We start from the raw sequence: 19206 nt of genomic DNA on the forward strand, positions 1-19206 counted from the left end.
CCAGATGTCAAGGAAATAAAAAACTATCTGACATTTAGAAGACACCTGAAGGCAGCCCTGTTTAGGGAAGTTTTTAATAGTTAATGCTGGATTGTTTTTAACATTCAATTGGGAGCTGTCCAGAGTGGCTGGGGAAACTCAGCCAGATGGGCGGGTATAAATAATAAATTATTGTATTATTATTATAGGGCAGCCCAGGGGGGTCCCACAGACCCATCCCCTCCCACATTTCTCCAGTGAAAATAGGGACATTCTCCTCCACATCAGGAACATACAGGCATCACAGGCAGAGTCAGGGGCCCCAAGAGGCCCCCCCGGGCCAGCACCCTCTTTCCCCCGGGGTCAGCCTGCTCCCCCAAACGGAACCAGCAAGAGAGACCCGAGCGCAAGAGGAAATTCTTTTCAGACTCTCTGTCACTGGCCTTTATCACTCTGTAGACTAACCTGAATATATAGTCTTGGATCTGACCAGCGCCAGATTTACGTATAAGCTAAACAAGTTATAGCTTAGGGCCCCACTCTCTTGGGCCCCCCCCCAGAAAATAAAGGGAAGAAACCTGGATGTACATTCCCAGAATATAAGATAAAAAACAAATAAAATAAAAGCTACATACAGCAACAGTGTTTTGTGTTGTGTAGGCTCCTGTGATGTAAGGAATAGGCCCCCAATCATTTTAAGTTAGAGCTTAATAATTATTTCACTATTAATATACTTCTTAATTGTATTTCCCTATTAATATACTTCTTAATTGTATTTCAGTTCATCAGTTAATTTGATAAAATACATATTTTGTGATGTGCAAATGGCTTTATATACCCATTAGGTCCATAAATTCCCACATAGCATATATTCAACACAAAAAGCAGCAACAATTTGTTGTTGACAAAGGACAGCTGGACACGGAAAGGGCGCCGTTCCCTTCAGGAGCCAAGGGCCACATCAAACCGAAATCCGGCCCTGGATCTGACCAAGGTGGACAGGCGGCTCCCTTGAAGCAGGCTGCGTTTCTCTGGAATTGCCCCCAAGCTCAAATATTTTGGAAATCTGCAGAGACTATCATCTCAGGTATGTCAAGGTGAAGCAAACCTTTGGAACCGAATGTAGTTTGACTCAAGATGCTGTGCTGGAAAATGCTTGAGAACCCGGGCCAAACTCGCACCCCCCCCCCCCAATAATTTGTTATTATTGTATGCATACCCCCAAACATTTTGTGCATCTTTGCACTTTTGTCCATTTATTGTACAGTGGTACCTCTGGTTGCAAACAGGATCCGTTCTGGAAGCCCATTCGCAACATGAGCAGAATGAAACCTGCGTCTGTGCATGCATGAGTTGCGATTCACTGCTTCTGTGTATGCGCATGATGTCATTTGGTGTGCCTGCGCATGCGCGAGCAGAGAAACCTGGAAGTAACCCTTTCTGGTACTTCCGGGTCACCGCGGGACGTAACCTGAAGCAAACGTAACATGAGGTATGACTGTATTTATTTTACCCTGATTCGAACTACAAAATTGTGATTTTCTTGAGTCAAAATGAGAGTGCCCCTATACTTTTCTTATATAGAAAAAAAGCACTGATTATTGTTGTTGTCGTCGTCGTTTAGTCGTGTCCGACTCTTCGTGACCCCCTGGACCAGAGCACGCCAGGCCCTCCTGTCTTCCACTGCCTCCCTCATGCTGGTAGCTTCGAGAACACTGTCCCACCATCTCGTCCTCTGTCATCCCCTTCTCCTTGTGCCCTCCATCTTTCCCAACATCAGGGTCTTTTCCAGGGAGTCTTCTCTTCTCATGAGGTGGCCAAAGTCTTGGAGCCTCAGCTTCAGGATCTGTCCTTCCAGTGAGCACTCAGGGCTGATTTCCTTCAGTATGGAGAGGTTTGATCTTCTTGCAGTCCATGGGACTCTCAAGAGTCTCCTCCAGCACCAGAATTCAAAAGCATCAATTCTTTGGCGATCAGCCTTCTTTATGGTCCAGCTCTCACTTCCATCCATCACTACTGGGAAAACCATAGCTTGAACTAGACGGACCTTTGTTGGCAAGGCGATGTGATGTGATGATTATTAATTGTTGTTATTATTAATTAAATTTGCATAAGGTTCACAGCATCCCAGTAAGGAAGGCTAAGAACCGAGAGCCTGAAAAGCCTCGCAGCCCCCCAAGTCCCTGGGGAAAGGAGCGGATCTGGACTCCTGCGCAGCTGTCCTGCCCCCGAGACCCCCAGGAGGCGCTCCTCCTTTGGGGGGGGGGTCCTGGCCCGCCAGCTGCTCCCCGGCGCCCTCTGCCCATGCCCAGAGGCGCCCTGCTCCCCGCGCATGCGCCGAGAGGCCCCTGGCCGCACCTGGGAGGCGCCGGGGGCGGGGCTGGCAGGTGGGGGCGGAGACTGCGGCGCCAGGGGGCCCGCCCCCTGGGCGTGGCCTGGCCGGGCGGCGGCGGCGGCGGAGGAAGGAAAATGGCGGCTCGGCGGCGGCAGCGGAGGCGGCGACACTCAGGTGCCCGGCGGGGGGGGGGCATCACCCGGGGGGAGGGGGGCCCCACTGCGGGCAGGATCGGGGCCCCCGGGGGGAGGGGAGGGGAGGGGAGGGGGGCTCCCTCTCGCGCCCCCCCTCCAGCCCCTCCTTCCAAGGGGGGCAGAGTCTCTCTCCGTGGGGTGGGGGGGGGCTGCTGCTGGGCCTCGGAGCCCCCTCCCCATCTCCCCCCCTCCTGCCACGAGGCCCCACCCTGGGGGGCAGAGTCCCCTCCCCTCCCCCGCGTGTCCTGGGGGGGGTCTGTCTATTTGTGGAGCGGAGCCCCCTCCCTCCCTCCCTCCCCCCCAGATGCGTAAGCGGAGGGAGAGGGATGCCTTCCCTTCCCCCCCCCCCGAGGAGGGTCCTGGGGCAAAGCTTCTGGGGGGGGGGCTGCTCCGTCCCTCAGGTGGGGGGGGCATCCCTGGCCTGCAGGCGGACACCCGGTGGGGGGGGGTCCTTAGGGCCAAGGGTCGCCCTCCCCCCCGCCTCCCTGGAAGGAAAGAGCAGGCTGGCCTGGCTGCCCCCCCCCGTGGGCCTCCCCCTCCTGCAATAGGGGGGCATCTCCGTGCTGGCTTACCTGGTGGGGGGGTGCTTCGTGGGACCCCTCTAGGGCGGAAGGGGGGGCTTTGGGTGCATCCCTGGAAGAGGACTGGGGGGGGCGCCAGTAAAGGGGATTCCACCCTGACCCCCCACCTGCTTCCCCCCATAGCTGCTGTGTGGATGGGACCCGAACCCTAGGAGCCTACACTGCAAGGTGAGCGTCAGAGGGCTTCCCGGTGGGGGGGGGTGTTTGTGGGTGGGGGGGGTCGGCGCCGAGGCCTCTTGGATTGTGGGGGGGAGCGGCCCTGCTTGGCGGCCCCCCTGAAAAGAAAGAAGGGGGTTAGGACCAGGAGGCCACCCCCCAGAAGCCAGCTAAGGTGAGTTTTGTGCGGAGTGGGGTGGTGCCAACTGGATTGAGGGCAGCTCATGGCAGCGTGGCAAAGTGGTTAGAGTGTCACGTGACTACGATCTGGGGGGGGGACCAGGGCTCCACCCCCCCCCCACTTCCAAGCTCATTGGATGTGACCTTGGGAGCCAGGCACTGGTGGTGGTTGTTGCGGCGATAAAATGAGGACTAGCCTCTTGTTGAGCAAGGTTCAAATCCCCACTTGGTGACTTGGGGGGTGCTGTCGCCTGAAAAAGAGGCTTTTCCTGGCAAAGGACTTGTGGCGTTTCTTGGTGGGTGGGGGGCTGCAGACCCCCTGCATTCTCCCTCTTTTGTGTGGGGTGGGCAGCCCTTGATGGAGCCCCTAAGTGTGGGGCTGCGATATAATCCTTGTGGGCCTGACACCAGGCGCATCAAAGGGTCCACGGAACCTCTTTTCTGTTGTGTGTGTGGTGAGGGGGCCCCGTTTTCTTGTGGGTGCCCCGTGGGGTGGGGGAGGCTGGCTGCTCTGGGTTGCCCTAAGAAGTCAATCAGTAGCTGATCAGCCGATCTTTCTCAAAAAAAGTTTTTTAAAAAGATTAATCTGTGGAACTCCCTGCCACAGGAGGCAGAGGTGGACTTGAAAGAGGATTGGGCGGGTTCGTGGAGGAGGAGGAGAGGGCTGGACGGGGCTCCTAGGTGGAGACAAAGACCAGTTGCATTCTGGGAGGGGCTCTGGGGCTCAGATCCTGCGCCTTGGTTTTGGGGTGCTGGAAGGGGGAGTCCCTGCCTTTTCCCTGCCTCCTGCCAGCTGCGTTGTGGGCAGTGGAAGGGGCCAATTCTGCTCTGCCTCTCCTCCTCCTCCTCCTCCTCCTCCGTCATTTTTCCAGATGTTCCCTGGCGAGTGAGCCGAGCTGCCGGGGTCACCTTGGGACACAGCCGCCTGCACAACGTGCCCAGACAGAGGGGGGTTCTTGGGGAGGGGGGTCCGCCCTCGGAGGGGGCACCTGCCTGAATGGGTGTTTACGCACACCTGTGCCAGCCCTGCCCTCTGCATTCCCAGCTGCCACCTTATCCGTGGGTGGAAAGGGCACCTGGCCACGTGCAGAGTGCATTTCTTCCCCCGGCATGGCAGCTTTCTGCCTTCCTCAGTCTCAGGGACAGAGCAGGTGCTTGGAATGTAGAAGATTCAATCCCCAGGTTGGGAGAGACACACCTGCCTGAAACCCTGGATGGCCGCTGCCAGTCCGTGTGGGCAGTATGGAGCTAGATGGAGCCAATGGTCTGGCTCAGCTGAAAGCGTTTTCCTGCCCTGGCCCGCCCTGCCAGGCTGTTGTGCCCCCCTCCCTGTCACCCCCTCGGACTCCAGCAGCCCTGCCAACTGTGAGAGATTCCTGCCTTGTGGGGGTTGGTCTGGATGACCCTTGGGGTCCCTTCCATCGCTCCAGCCCTCTGATTCCAGAGCTGTTCTCAAGGACATCCCGGCCCCTGAAGAGCCTCTTCCAGGCTAAATTTAGCCGCGAGGGTGTGGCGAGCCGGCCCTCGTCACCCTGGCCTGGCAGGGAGGAGGAGAGGCAGCCTCTTGGAAGGCGTCCTGGCCTGGCACCGCCCGTTGGCAGCTCCCTCCCTGGGCATGGGGCCCGGCACCGGGGCAGCCGCCCGCTGGGCAGGTTTAAGCAGGGCTTTGATCCCGAGGCCTCTTGGCTGCCCCTCCAAGTCACCCCACGTGGGAGGCCCGCTTTGCCCTGCCAGCCACCCACCGCCTTGCCCGCCTGGCATGGGCTCCTTCCTGCTGGGCACCAGGGCCCCTTCCCCACTTGTCCTGCTGGCACTCAGGAGCCTTGTTCTCCCCCGGGAATTTGCCCAGCCTTCTCTGAAAGGGCTGCCTGGATTGTGTGGCTCTCGCTGACTCCTGTGGCGGGGAGTTCCCCAGCCCAACTCTGCGCTGTCTTTTCTCTGAATCCTTCCAGCCCTGAGGTTCATTTGTTTATTTCGTGAGGTTTATACACTGCTTGATTGATAAACAAAACCAAACCTCAAGGCCCTCCGGCCGGATGGGCAGGGTATAAAAACAGTATCGATTAGGATTGAGCGGTTTACAAAAAGATAAGACAACCCAGGAATAATTGTGACCGGGCTTCAGAGCAGAGAAAACTACCAAAACGGATTAGAATTCCTTCCGCTTCCTAAGCATCTATACTGGGTTGTGTAAACAGGGATGTTTTCAGGAGGCAACTGGTGCAGTTTCATAGGAGCGCCAGGAGAGAGGGAGAGGGTCACCAATGGGTCTTCAGCAGGGGGGTTAATATGTGGGGCAGGGAGGGGTGTGGGGGGGGGAGCTCCTTGCAGAGACCCCCTGGCCCTGCTCCCCTCTGGGCCCCGGTTGGGACTGGGCTCTCCCCCAAAGCGCTGTGCCCACACCAGGCTGGCAAACGCGGGGGGCAGGCGACCCCCAAATTCCTTGCCTCCTGGGCCAGCTGCCCCCCATGCCTTTGGGGAGGGAGTGGGATTGATTGATTGATCACACTCAGAAATTCAAAACGGGCAAAACCCCACCATTTGGCAAGTCAATATTGCAAAAAAAGGGGGTCCTGGGCTAGGCTGAGCCCCCTCCCTCTTCCCTTCCCAGCATGCTCCTCCTGCTGCAAAGGGTTATTTCTGGCTGGCCTGACTCACAGCTCCGGGGCGGGGGGGGGGCAGGGGGAGTCGGTTGGCGCCTCTGAGATCCAAATACAGCATGCCCTTTTTGGGGGGGGGGAAGATTCCTGCTGTTTCTCACCGCCCTCTGCTTAGCTCTGCCTCTGTGGCAGAAGGTTATGTGGGTTGGGTGGGGCTCTCAGAATGCCACCTTCGCCCCCCCCTCTGACCCCAAGGAAGGGTCCAGTGTGGGCTAGATTTAGTGTGTGCCCCCCCCAGCAGTGGGTGGCAGCCTTTAGCTCACCTGCTGGGCCAGAGGGCAGGGGAGGAAGTGTTGTTGCTGTTAGCCACCCTGAGCCTGGGGAGGGCGGGGTATAAATAAAATTTATTATTATTAGTTATTATTAGTTCTGGGGCGCCTCCCAGTTTCCTTAGCCAGACTCCTGGGGCCTCATTCTGCAGGGGGGCCGGGCCAGAGCGGGCATGAATGCCCACAAGGAGGGAGTGCCTCTGCACGCGCGCAGAGTGCCCTCTGCTCTCCCCTGAGCCACTCCCGGCCTGTCTGGGCCAGAGGGCATGGCTCTCTCCCTCTCTCTCTTCTCAAGACTCCAGCCTCCCCCCCCCCAGCCTCCTTGGCCCCCAGCCCAGGCCAGCGCCCTGTGGAATGTGCTGCAATTCCTGTGGGCTGGGCAGGCTCATCCTGTGTCAGAGTTCGCCCTCGCCTCTTCTTCCGAGGGGGTGGGTGTGTGTGGGTGTGTGTGGGTGTGGGTGTCTTTGGAGGAGGTGGGGGAGGGCTGCTCCGCTGGGACCCAGGAGTCCTGGCTTGCAATGCTCATGTTTCCATCACCCCCCTTCATCTTGAAGTCACACGTGCGGCTCTCCCAAGTGAAATGAGGATTAAGGCGCCCCTGCCTGGAGTCCTTCATAGCAGTGCAGAGGGGGAAGGGTCCCCTGAAGGTCATCCAGCCCAACCCGCTGCAATGCAAGGGGGCTGGTGGTCCTGCTTGGCCTCCTGGCTTGGCTTGGGGGGCTTCGAAAGAGGACCACACCAATTCGCAGAGGAGGAGGAGGGGAAGAGATTGGGTTTGATATCCCGCTTTAAGGGTCTGCCTCTCCTGGTCTGCCCCGCAGAGGACCTTAAGGTCCATGAATAGCCATAGTTTAGAGGTCCCGGGGCCTAAGGAAGTCAGACAATCCTCCCCCAGGGACAGGGCCTTCTCAGTGCTGGCTCCAACGTGGTGGAATGCTCTGCCCCAGGAGACCAGGGCCCTGCAGGATTTAACCTCCTTCCGTCAGGCCTGTAAGACAGAGCTATTCCGCCTGGCTTTCAATCTGAATTCAGCCTGATCTTTTATTCCCCTTCCCCCTTTATGAAGATTCCCCGCTCTGGGATCCCACAGCAAATTCTCCCCTGGTCTCCTCCCTGGCCCAAATAGGACTAATTAAGCCAGCTAGCCCTGGTGATCATCTAATGTTTATTGGATGGATTTCCCCCCTAAATTGATTTTTGAATTCTGAATTTATTGAAAATTCATGTTTATACTGTATTTTATGCTCTTTTTTTGTTGCATCAATTGTTTTAAATTTATTGTTAGCCGCCCTGAGCCCGGGAAGGGCAGGGTATAAATAAATTATTATTATTATTATTATTATTATTATTATTATTATTATTATTATTAATATTAATATTTAAATTATTATTATTTCTTGCTACCCTAAGGAGTCTCAAAGCGGCTAACAATCTCCTTTCCCTTCCTCCCCCACAACAAACACTCTGCGAGGTGAGTGGGGCTGAGAGACTTCAGAGAAGTGTGACTGGCCCAAGGTCACCCAGCAGCTGCAGGTGGAGGAGCGGAGACGCGAACCCGGTTCCCCAGATTACAAATCTACTGCTCTGAACCTCTACACCACACGGGGGGGGGGCTCTCCGTGGCTCCTAGCCAGGCTAGCTGGGCTCTGACTTCACTGCCAGAAGCCCCAGGAGGGGATAGTGTTGCCCTTGTGCTTAAATGCTGCTTGCAGGTTCCCTTCGGGCACATGCCCGGGAGACTGGACCAGGTGGGCCCCTGGCCTGATCCAGCGGGCTCTTCTATGGAGCCTCCTGGCCCAGGGACAGTCTCTCTGGATTCCTGGCTTGATAGGGGCATTCGGCTGCTGTGAGAACAGGCGGCTCAGGCCCTTCTGACGTCCTCGTGAGTCTGGTGGAGGCCGGGGGTTTGTGTGGCTTGGAGAAGGTCACTGTTGGGTCCTCCCCAGCCCCCTGCTTCTGTGCCTGAAGGGAGTCTTCTTGTCTGACATTCGGACCAGGAGGCCACCTTCCTTCCTTCCTCCCTTCCTTCCTTCCTTCCTTCCTTCTTCCCTCCCTCCCTCCCTCCCTCCCTCCCCTTCCTTCCTTCCTTCCTTCCTTCCCTCCTTCCTTCCTTCCCTCCTTCCTCCCTTCGGCAGCCACAGCTCCTGCCCCACAATGTCCAATACTCCTTCCTGGGAGATGTTTCAGCAGAGGTGGGGTGGCCACCTGCCTGGGGGGTGGCTGAGATGACCCTGGGGGTCCCTTCCCTCTCTCCTGGCCCTGCCCGTGGGGGGCCTTCTGCTGCCCCCTGGGAGCCAGCGGCCGTGGGCTCCCTGCCCGGTTTTAGAACCAGGTCCTGAATGAGGAGAAGCCACCGGATCATCTGTAGGAGGTTTTGGAGTTCAGAGCAGCTGGGGGGCCTATGGAGGAGGGGGGATGGGGGAACGGAACCCCGAGGAGCAGCGCTATGGGGTGGGTGTCTCCCCCTCCCCCTCCCCTTCCTGATCTGGACCCTCCCAGCCCCAGAGCTCTTGCTGCTGTTGCAAAAGAGAAAGCAACCTGCAAAGCCTGTGGGACTGCTGATCCTGAGGGATCTGGTGCCTGGAGTGGATCTTAGCAACCTCTTTCCGTCATTCCCTCCCCCCTTGCAAAACACACTTGGCTTCTGGCAGAGTTGGGGGGGGGGAGAGATTCGGATCTCCCAAGGCCTCCCTTTGCGCCTCTTAAAACCCGACTTGCTCCTAATAAATAATCCCCAAAGAGGAGATGGCAGAGTTTGAAAATGTTCGGAAACTGAGCCAGAGATGGAGCGACTGAGAAGGGAGGCTGAAGCGCTGGGGGCTTTTTAGTTTGGAGAAAAGGCCAGGAAGGGGCGACACGGTGGAAATGAATAAGGTGATTTCTGGGAGATTGGGGGCAGGTAAAAGGAAGGACTCCCATCCTCGGCAGACAGGTGAATCTGGGCCACCTTCTCCCCCCACCTGCTGCCTCTGCTCCTGGGCAGCCTGCCTGGGATTTCGCTGCCGTCTGGGCTCCTTCTATTCCTGGAGGAAAGGCAGGAACACGATCCTCTTGGGTCTGGCTCCCGGCTGGCGGACGGGGCGGGAGGAAGGCCTTCCTTCCATCTGCCCCACACCCTCCAACCTTCAGCTTTCTTGGATCTCCACAACTTCTGGAATTAGGAGAGAGGGAGAAAAACAGAGCCAGCCTGGCTACTCGCCCTCGATGGTCCTCTCCTCCTCCCTCAGTGGGTTGGAAGCTCTTTTAAAGCCATCTGGGCTGGGGGCTTCCTGTGGGAGGGAGTTCCACAGTCCCACTTCCTCTGGTCTGTCCTGAGCCTCCCCACGTTCAGCTGGAGGTCTGCGAGTTCTCCTTGCCGTGAATAAGTACAACAAGTACCTAAGTTGACAAGTATCTAACCTTTACCCCCCTTCATTTTATTTATTTGTTTGCTAGCATTCTCATATTACATCAGTAAATGTTGTCATATTACGTTACAGGACTTACTATAACATGTACAACATGTATACAAAACTTATATGCAAATTTTATATACCTAGAAAGAAAATGAAATAAACAAAAAAAAGAGAAGAAAAAAAACAATTCTCCCACCCCCCCAAAAAAATCATACACATACCAACACACTAAACCTCCTGTCTATCCCGTTGTATATTCCTCTTTTACAAGTGAATGTACTCTTATTATTGCATATTTTATCTAATACATTCCCATATCAATCTGTGCTCCTAGTCTTATTTCTCAACTCAGTCTCACTCCAACGTCAATCAAATGCGACAAGTGTCTGTCCCGTTGGCTCTCCCTTTCTCCAAGCTAAGGACTCCCAAACGCCCCACACTTTCCTCGCAGGAGTCGCTTCGATCATCTTGATTGCTATTTTCTGAACTTCTTCTGCTCTGCAATCTCCTTTTTGCATTGAGTTGTCCAACGCAGGGCTCCCACCCAGTGCAGTCGCCCCATAGATCCTGGGCTGTCCCCGCGGCTGTGGGGCATCCGGACGAGGCTGCCTCCTTCTGGCTTTGCCCTGCCCTGCCCTAATAAGGGGCAGAGTCCACGCCGGGGTGTGGGGCAGCGGCTGAGCTTCTCTTCCACCTTTGCTCCCTCCCTCTCTCTCTTTGGGCTACCGGTGAGTAGCGTCTCTGGGGAAGGGGCAGCTCTGCGGTGCTCCTCCACACTGGGGCTGGGGCTCCTTCTCTGTGTGTCAGGTGGGGTGGGGGGCAGGTGTGTGCCGTGGGGCTCTGAGCTTTGGGCGGACGGCACGGAGGGCGGAGGTTCACCTGCTGAGCGGGGATTGTGACCTACCTGGGAATTCAGCCAGCCAGGAGATGGAGGACGGGGCGGACAGGTAGCTGCTCTGCCCGGTTCCCCTTCACCTTGGGCCTTAAAGGGGGCACGCCTGCCCCCACGGCAGGATCCAGCTTTGGCCTGGTTAAGATGGAGGGGGCAGGAAGTCTGCCCTTGACCCAGAGAGCACGACTTTGGGGGCCCCCAGTGAAGCAGTGCAGCAGCAGCAGCAGCCGGGGCTGTTCATGGAATTGCAAAGCTGTGGGGTGGGAAGGGACCCCGCCCCACCCCGGCTCCTCTGGTCCAATCTCTGTTCTGGTTGTGGATTTTGGCCCGTCTCCAGCCCTGGCCGGTAGCTGCAGTTGGGTTGGGACTCTGAGATTAAGGCTCACCTCCTCGCCGGAAGTGTTGGGATTTGATCCGTGTTGATGCTACCGGTCACCTTTTTGGGGACTGACCCACCCGAGGCGGCATAGTTAGAAATGCAAAATCTGTTTTGCGTGGAATTGCAAACCATACTCTAGAAAACACCAATGCTTCTGAAAATAGCAGCTGTAAAATACAAGCGATGAGCAGAAACTGAGTTTTAAACAGAAGTTTACCCCGAAAGCAGCCAAAGTATTAAGGAACAGCTGATTGGCCCCCGGAGCCCATGTGGGAAGGCATGCCTGGAGAGAGAGGGGGCAAGGATGTGGGGCTGCCCCCCAAAAGGTCCTGCCTCTGGCCCCCGCCAGTTTAATGGGGCTGCCCTTTGAGGGATGTGTGGAGGGGCTCAGAGGCTGATCTTAAGGGCCTTGGAGTAACTTGCTCACAAGGCCTTCTGAAAGCCAGGGGCTGTCCAGGGAGACTCTTGGACCCTTGGGTGACGGGGAGACCAAGGAGGGCTAAAGGAGGAGAAGGAAATTGCAGAGAAGCCAAAGCAATTCTGTGCATCTGTCTGAGAAACCGAGGCAGACAGTGGGGAGGAGGGAGGAATTCTTGGCTGGTAGAGAAAGACTAGAAATTGTCCGGATGGCATTCCTGCAAGTTCTCAAAGAAACGGGAAATTGCTGGTCAAACAAAAATTAATAACTTGTCCCTCGGATCAGACTCCATACCTGAGGACTGGAGAGTAGCCCACGTAACACCAGTTTTTATAAAAGATTATAAAATAATTCCTTCCAGTAGCACCTTAGAGACCAACTATGTTTGTTGTTGGTAGGAGCTGGTATCTGAAGAAGTGTGCGTGCACACGAAAGCTCATACCAAGAACAAATTCAGCTGGTCTCTAAGGTGCTACTGGAAGGAATTTTTATTATTATTTTGTTTCGACTACGGCAGACCAACACGGCTACCTACCTGAAACTAAAACTTTTGGGAGTTCTTTGAGAGTGTCAAGAACTATATGAATGCTTTCGTTGAGATTCCTGCTTTGCAGGGGGTAGACTACATGACCCTGGGGGGGGGCACATTTGTCAAGGGCACCAAATTGTCCAGGGCCAAAAGAGATTGCAAGGCGTTCCAGAAGGACCTCTCTCCAAATGGCAAAGGCCGTTCCGTTTGACCAGATTCCATGTAGGGATCATTCAGAAAGGAACCCAACATAAAGCTCCTAACTTTGTGGTGCTGTTGTACAAATCTATGTTGCGACCGCATTTGGAATACTCTAAGGTTACCAGATTTTTTTCAATGAACCTGGGGACACTTTAAAGAGAGAGAGAGAGAAGTTATTAAAAAAAGAAGAAGTAGTAAAATCTTCTCTTCTGTGGTCTCCTCTGTCGCACGGCCTTCTTCTGGGCCCCGGCCGTGTGTCCTTGCCCTCCCGGTGCTCTCCTACCTCTCCTCCGCGGCGGCACAGAAAGATCGAAACTTCTTTCTTTTTTCTCCTTCTTTCTTTCTCCTCGTTCTTCTCCTCTCCCCTTTCCTTTTGCATTGGTTCCGGGGTTTTCCTGGCCCCGGAGCGCCGCTGGGCAGGTGGCTGGGCGCTCTTGCTCCCAGCTCGATTTGGGTCATGGGGTGTGTGTGTGTGTGTGTGTGTGTCAGTGTCAGTGGCTCCCCCAGTTGATGCACCAGGTGTCCCTGGTTCCCCTTCAGTAGTGGCAGCGACAGCGGCAGTCTCATCAGCCCAGAGCCAGCCTGGTAGCTTCAGGAGCTGCTTGCTGCCGTGGCGCCCGCCACATTGCCTCACTCTAAGTCCCCATACGATGTGTCTTGTGCCGTTGAACCAAACATGCAGCATTCATTCCCTACTAATAAATCTACAACACTTAAAATATAAATCCGGGGACTTCAAATGAAATCCGGGGACGGATTTTGTCCGGGGACAGATTTGTAAATCTGGGGACTGTCCCCGGGAAATGGGGACGTCTGGTAACCTAAAATCCTCTGCTCAGTTCTGGTTGCCTCACCTCAAGAAGGATGTTGTAGGATTGGAAAAGGTTCAGAAAAGAGCCCCCCCCCAATTGATCAGGGGTTGCAGTGATTGCCCAAGGGCTTATAGCTCAGCGGAAGGCCGGGGGAAATGGGGCAAGCTAGAAGCTTATAAAATGATGCCTGGGCTGGAGAAAGGGGCTAGAGGGGGAAAATTCCCCCCTTTCCTTCCAACGCTGAGACTTCTGGGCATCCAGTGAAGCCAGAAGTTGGGAGATTCGGGGCAGAGAAAAGAAGACCCTTCTTCATGCAGAGTTGAACTGTGGAACTCCCTGCCACAGGAGGCCATGAGGGCCACCCACTTGGAGGGCTTTAAAGGAGGAGCAGGCCAGTTCATGGAGGAGGAAAGGGCCATCCATGGCAAATAACAGGGCTGGGCCATCCATTGATGTATCGTCCAAATCTGGTTTGAGATCCATATTGTGATAACGATTTCATAATTTTGGACCTGGCAATATATCACGAATCATGGTGTAAGCTTGTGTGCTATGCAAAAATCACCGTGCAGGGGAAGCTGGGAAACCAGCCGGTGCCTCTTCGTAGCTCCATCCTTATTTCAGACATCGTGATGAGATACCGGTATATCGCGATGTTTAGCTGGTGATCAATCACAATACAGTCATACCTCATGTTACATCTGCTTCATGTTACGTCCTTTCAGGTTACGTCCCGCAGCGAACCGGAAGTCCCAAAAAGGACTTCCTTCCTTCCGGGTTTCACCACTCGCCCATGCGCAGAAGTGCAAAATAACGTCACATGCATGTGCAGAAGCAGCGAATTGCAACCCGCGCATGCACAGACGCGCTGCTGCGGGTTGCACTCTTTTGATGTTGTGAACGGGCCTCCAGAACGGATCCCGTTCGCAACCAGAGGTACCACTGTATTGGAAACGAGATCTTCCCCCCAGCTCTTCTCTGCCTCCGCAATGGGCACCTGCAATCCCCCAGTTGCTGGGGTGGGCAGGAGGGGGCTGTTGCTTTGCCCATGTCCTTTTAGGGGCACCCCACGGGCACATTGGCTGGCCCCTGTGAGAACAGGGTGGTGGGCTTGGGGGCCCCCCCCCCTGGCCTGATCCAGCCGGCTCTTCTGAGACTCTGCTACCTATGCCGGACCCGCCAGGCAGGAGCCCTCGTGGCAGCCAGGATCTGAGCCCAGCCTGTTGCAACCCAGAGACCTCCACCTCTCCCTCTCTTGCTAGCACGGAAGGCGGCAGCTTCTCTTGGGCGGACTTTAGACTTTCCCTGGCCTTGAGGCGGAAGGAATTTCCCCCGGTTTATTTCATCTGGCCAGGAAGGACGTGTTTGGGATACGTGGAAACGCCTTTCCCAGGCCTCTAACTTGCGCCAAAGAGCCCCACCCTTGCCAGCAGCGGGAGGGAGGGAGGGAGGGCTTGTGGGTGAGGGCAGGCCCTGATCCTGCTGCTGCTGCCAAGGGCGGCAGCTGCTGCGGCTGCTTCTCCGTTGCCAAGAGGAACCCCCCCGGGGGGGCACGACCCAGGCTCCTCCTTGGCACTGCGTTCCTCCTGCTTGTTTGTAAGGTGAGAAGTTGGCTCTGCAGCCGTGGGTCGCCTGGCATTCTGCCTCACACCCCCCCCCCCAGCTCAGCCTCCCCTTGGCGGGGGAAGGAGATGCCAGGCAGAGGGGCTGTGTTCAGAAGTGGGGGGAATTAAGTGTCTCCTGCAATAAATCCTTGATCTCTAGGTCAGAGGGGCTCAGAGAGAAGGCCAAGGGGAGGGCTGCCCCCCCAAAAGACCCTTCCCCCTTGGGCTCAGGAGCTGGATCCCCTGCACTTGCTTGTTGCCAAAGCCCTGGCAGGTCTACATGAGAGTAAGTGGCTCTTGCAGGGCTTTGCATAATGCAGCCGTTTCCCTGGAAGACATCAATGTTTCGCAATGGCCGTTGGCCGAGGGGCCTTCAGAGCAGAGCTAGCAAAATTCAGCATTCATCTGCAGCTTGGCCCCCACCCTGTTCCCAAGAGGACCAGCGGGAAAAGAGGCCCGACACGAGAACTCCTGGGAAGCCAAATGTTGGAGGATTCAGAGGGAATAAAAGAAAGTCCTTTTACATGTAGCGCAGGGTTAAACTGGGGGACTCCCTGCTGCAGGCGGCGGGGATGGCCAAGAACTCAAATGGCCTTGAGAGAGAGGATGAGATAAATCCATTTCTGGAGATTTGTGGCTCCTACATGGCTCAGGGCCTCCAGACCTTCAGGACCCACCGACCCAGACATTCCGCTTCTCCCCGAGGCCCTTCTCTGGGTGCCCCCCTCCCAGAGAGGTCCGGAGAAGAGGCCTTTTCTGTGGTGGCTCCCCGGTTGTGGGGCACTCTCCCTGGAGAGGCTCGCCTGGTGCCATCCTGGAATGCCTTTGGGCGCCAGGAAGAAACATGGCCCTTTGGCCATTAAATAATCGATGGCCTGTGAAAGTGAGGCAGAGAGGACTTTTTTACGACGATCATTTTACTATTAGGCTGCCTGTCGGTATGCTTTGTTTTATGTTTTTATCATTGATGATCTGTAACACGTTTCTAATGTTGTTAGATCTGATATTCGGTCTTTGGATATTCGGCTGCCGCATTTTGGATTAGCATTCTGGACCCTGCGAAGTGGGCCAAGTTCCTGAGAGGCCGCCCAGGTCCCCCAAAGGAATCTCATGGGTGCCGAGTGGGGATTTTAACCCTGGTCTCTCGCAGGTCCCTAGTCTGCCTCTCTAACCACTGTGCCACACAGTCTCATTTAAGATACCTGGCGTTTAGGATCTCTGAATGCTGGCTGCCAGGAGGGATTTGTCCTGGACGTCTGAGAAACGGCTTCTGAAAATGATCCCCGGATGAGTGGGGGGGAGAGATGGTGACATATCTGTGGGGCATCTCTGGGGCGGGCGCCTCAGACCTCTGTTGGTGGGGAGAGAAGGAAGGAGTGAGGTTTTCGTAGCGGGTCGTATCTTGGCTTAACACTCCTCCAAAGAGCCGGTTGCTCTTTGCCTTTATTTTGCTTCTGCAGAGCCTTTCAGGGCAAGGAGGGAGCCCTCGCTGGGCTGAGCAGGAGGTCAGGGAATTGTAGGAATCACAGCAGAAGAATCCCAGGCAGGCAGCCTTACAACTCAGCTGGCTTGAAACAGCGGCAGTATCTGCCTGACTTTCTGCCCCAAGCAGAGCTTCCTTCTCAGGCGCAGTCTACCAGTGGCAAAGGCTGGATTATGGAGTGTTTCAGAACTAGCTGGAGGTGGCCCTTGCCCATCATGTCGGGGGGGGGTGGCGGCGGGGGGGGGAATGCTGTTTCTTTTGTTTGAAAAGTTGCTCAACATATACTTTTCAGATAAGCACACATATATAAAAAAGAAAAAAAGAAAAAGAAAAAAAAAGAAGAAAAATTGGAAGAATTTCTTCCAGATTTATTCTGCAAATATCTCAATAATAAAACTTCATTGATTGACTTCCATCGCTTACACTGCACTTCCTATCTGCTTATCTGAAAAAATATATGTATGTATTTGTAGGTATTTTGCTTGTGTTTGGTAATAATTATGTTAAATAAAAGAAAAAAAAGTTGCTCAACATTGGAGGGGGTGGACTGGATGACCCTTGGTGTGCCTTCTGGCTATATGATTCTATTATTCCTTGGAGGTTTTCAAGCAGAGTTTGGGTGGCCGTCTGTTGGGGGTTCCTTAGCGGGGCTTCCTGCATTGCTGGGGTTCGGCTGGATGACCTACGGGGTCCCTTCCGACCCTACAATTTTGCAATTCTTTTGAAAGAGTTTGGAATACAACACACACACACACACACACACACACACGGATCAATAGGAGAGATTGTGGAAGGTAGATATTAAATTTGCAGCATACTTAGGGAGAACATCATGAAGATGTTATATAGATGGCATTGTACCCCCTTGAAACTAGCGAAAATGTATAAAGGGGGGGTCACCGACTTGCTGGAGATGTAAAATAGATGTGGGGTCATATACTTAATAATAATAATAATAATAATAATAATAATAATAATAATAATAATTTATTATTTATACCCCGCCCATCTGGCTGGGCCTCCCCAGCCACTCTGGGCGGCTTCCATAAAAACCAAAAATACAGTAAAATATCACAGATTAAAAACTTCCCTGAACAGGGCTGCCTTAAGATGTCTTCTGAATGTCAGGTAGTTGTTTATCGCTTTGACATCTGCTGGAAGGGCGTTCCACAGGGTGGGCGCCACTACCGAGAAGGCCCTATGCCTGGTTCCCTGTAGCTTTGCTTCTCGCAATGAGGGAACCGCCAGAAGGCCCTCGGCGCTGGACCTCAGTGTCCGGGTAGAACGATGGGGGTGGAGACGCTCCTTCAGGTATACTGGACCGAGGCCGTTTAGGGCTTTAAAGGTCAGCACCAACACTTTGAATTGTGCTCGGAAACATACTGGGAGCCAATGTAGGTCTTTCAAGACCGGTGTTATGTGGTCTCAGCGGCCGCTCCAAGTCACCAGTCTAGCTGCCGCATTCTGGATTAGTTGTAGTTTCCGAGTCACCTTCAAAGGTAGCCCCACGTAGAGCGCATTGCAGTAGTCCAAGCGGGAGATAACCAGAGCATGCACCACTCTGGCGAGACAGTCCGCAGGCAGATAGGGTCTCAGCCTGCGTACCAGATGGAGCTGGTAAACAGCTGCCCTGGATACAGATTTGACCTGTGCCTCCAGGGACAGCTGTGAGTCCAAAATGACTCCCAGGCTGCGCACCTGGTCCTTCAGGGGCACAGTTACCCCCTTCAGGACAGGGAGTCTTCCATACCTGCCCACCTCCTGTCCCCCAGAAACAGTACTTCTGTCTTGTCAGGATTCAACCTCAATCTGTTAGCCGCCATCCATCCTCCAACCATTAGGCAATCATTAGGGAATTCTGGGATAATAACTATAATGAATTCAAGAAATTATTCAGACTTACCTTTAAAAAAACCCCAGAGATCTTTCTTTTAGGCATTTTACCATTCGAAATTGAAAAAGACATAAGACCATGTATGCCACCACAGCAGTAGGAATTCTTGTGGCGAGGAAGTGGAAGAAGGAAACCGTACCGACAATCGCAGATTGGCAGATACTCATGTTAGAATATTTACAACTAGAAAAACTGATGGGAGGAGTTAGAGGAGTATTGAACCAGAAAATATTTGGAGAATGGAGAATATTTAAGGATTACATAAGATCATATTGTACCAACCACACCATATTAGCAGAACATGAGTGACACTTGTAAACACAACAAAGACCGTTTGTGGAGTAGACGGGAACAATATGAAAGAATATAAAACTGTGCGGGGGGAAACGACAGTATATGCAGTACAATGAGAATGATTGGAAGTCTCGTTTTGTCAGAAGTCTTTTTTATTTAAGTGCTTAATTTAGTATTAATTAGGAAGGATAAGTGTTTTCTTTACGTACGTAAATTTGCTGTTTCTTCTTCTGTTTTTTCTTAATTGTTTTTTCTTTAATTTTCTTTTTGTAGTATGAAATTGTAAATTCTTTGTATAAGTGTGTAATTAAAATTAATAAAGATTATTAAAAAAATACACCCCAGTTTGAGGTCACGGCTCCCGCTCACTCTTTCCTCCCCACGTTCTGTTTCCGCAGGCCGGGGCTTCCTCCAAAGCAGAATGGCGCCCCCCCTGGCCACAAGGGCCTCCCGCCCCCCCTCCTTGCCCGCCCCGTGCCCAGCAGCCGTCCTCGGAGGAGCCAGTCCAGTGCACGGCCGCCTGTGACCCCTGACCGCCCGCCACAGCCTCTCCCCCCCGTGACCCCCCCCCGCAGCACTGCCCTTCCCGATGGAGAGGATGAGCTGGCTGAGCAAGCTGAACCCCCGGGCGGGGGCCGGGGGACACCGGGGAACCCGTGGCGCCAGCCTGCAGAGCCCCATGGCGGCCGACCCCGAAACCTGCCTCATGGTCTTCAAGAATCACTGGGTCCAGGTGAGTGGCTGGCAGGGAGGGGGTTGGGGGGGAGAGGGGACGTTCCCCCCAAGAGAGGCTTTGGGGTGGGGGGGGCGTGCATAGACAGCTGTGGAACTCACTACCACTGGAGACTGATGGCCGCTTTAAGAGGATCAGAGGAATTCATGGAGGAGGAGGAGAGGGCTATCGAGGGCTAGCAGCCACAGGGGATCTGCTCTGCCCCCCAAAACAGGGGC

General features: G+C 54.5%; 1 protein-coding gene across 1 annotated transcript in view; it reads left to right on the top strand.

The window, feature by feature from the left end:
• The first annotated feature begins 2390 nt into the window (after window positions 1–2390).
• The window catches only part of FHIP1B (FHF complex subunit HOOK interacting protein 1B), a 33227-nt gene continuing 16411 nt past the window's right edge, over window positions 2391–19206 (top strand). The window contains exons 1-3 of the mRNA XM_081860166.1: window positions 2391–2488; window positions 3213–3257; window positions 18654–18988. Coding sequence (XP_081716292.1) covers window positions 18845–18988 — 144 coding nt within the window. The 5' untranslated portion in view covers window positions 2391–2488; window positions 3213–3257; window positions 18654–18844. The remainder of the gene's footprint in view (window positions 2489–3212; window positions 3258–18653; window positions 18989–19206) is intronic.

The sequence above is a fragment of the Podarcis erhardii genome, assembly GCF_964252035.2.
Source record: "Podarcis erhardii genome assembly, chromosome: 4".
Taxonomy (NCBI): domain Eukaryota; kingdom Metazoa; phylum Chordata; class Lepidosauria; order Squamata; family Lacertidae; genus Podarcis; species Podarcis erhardii.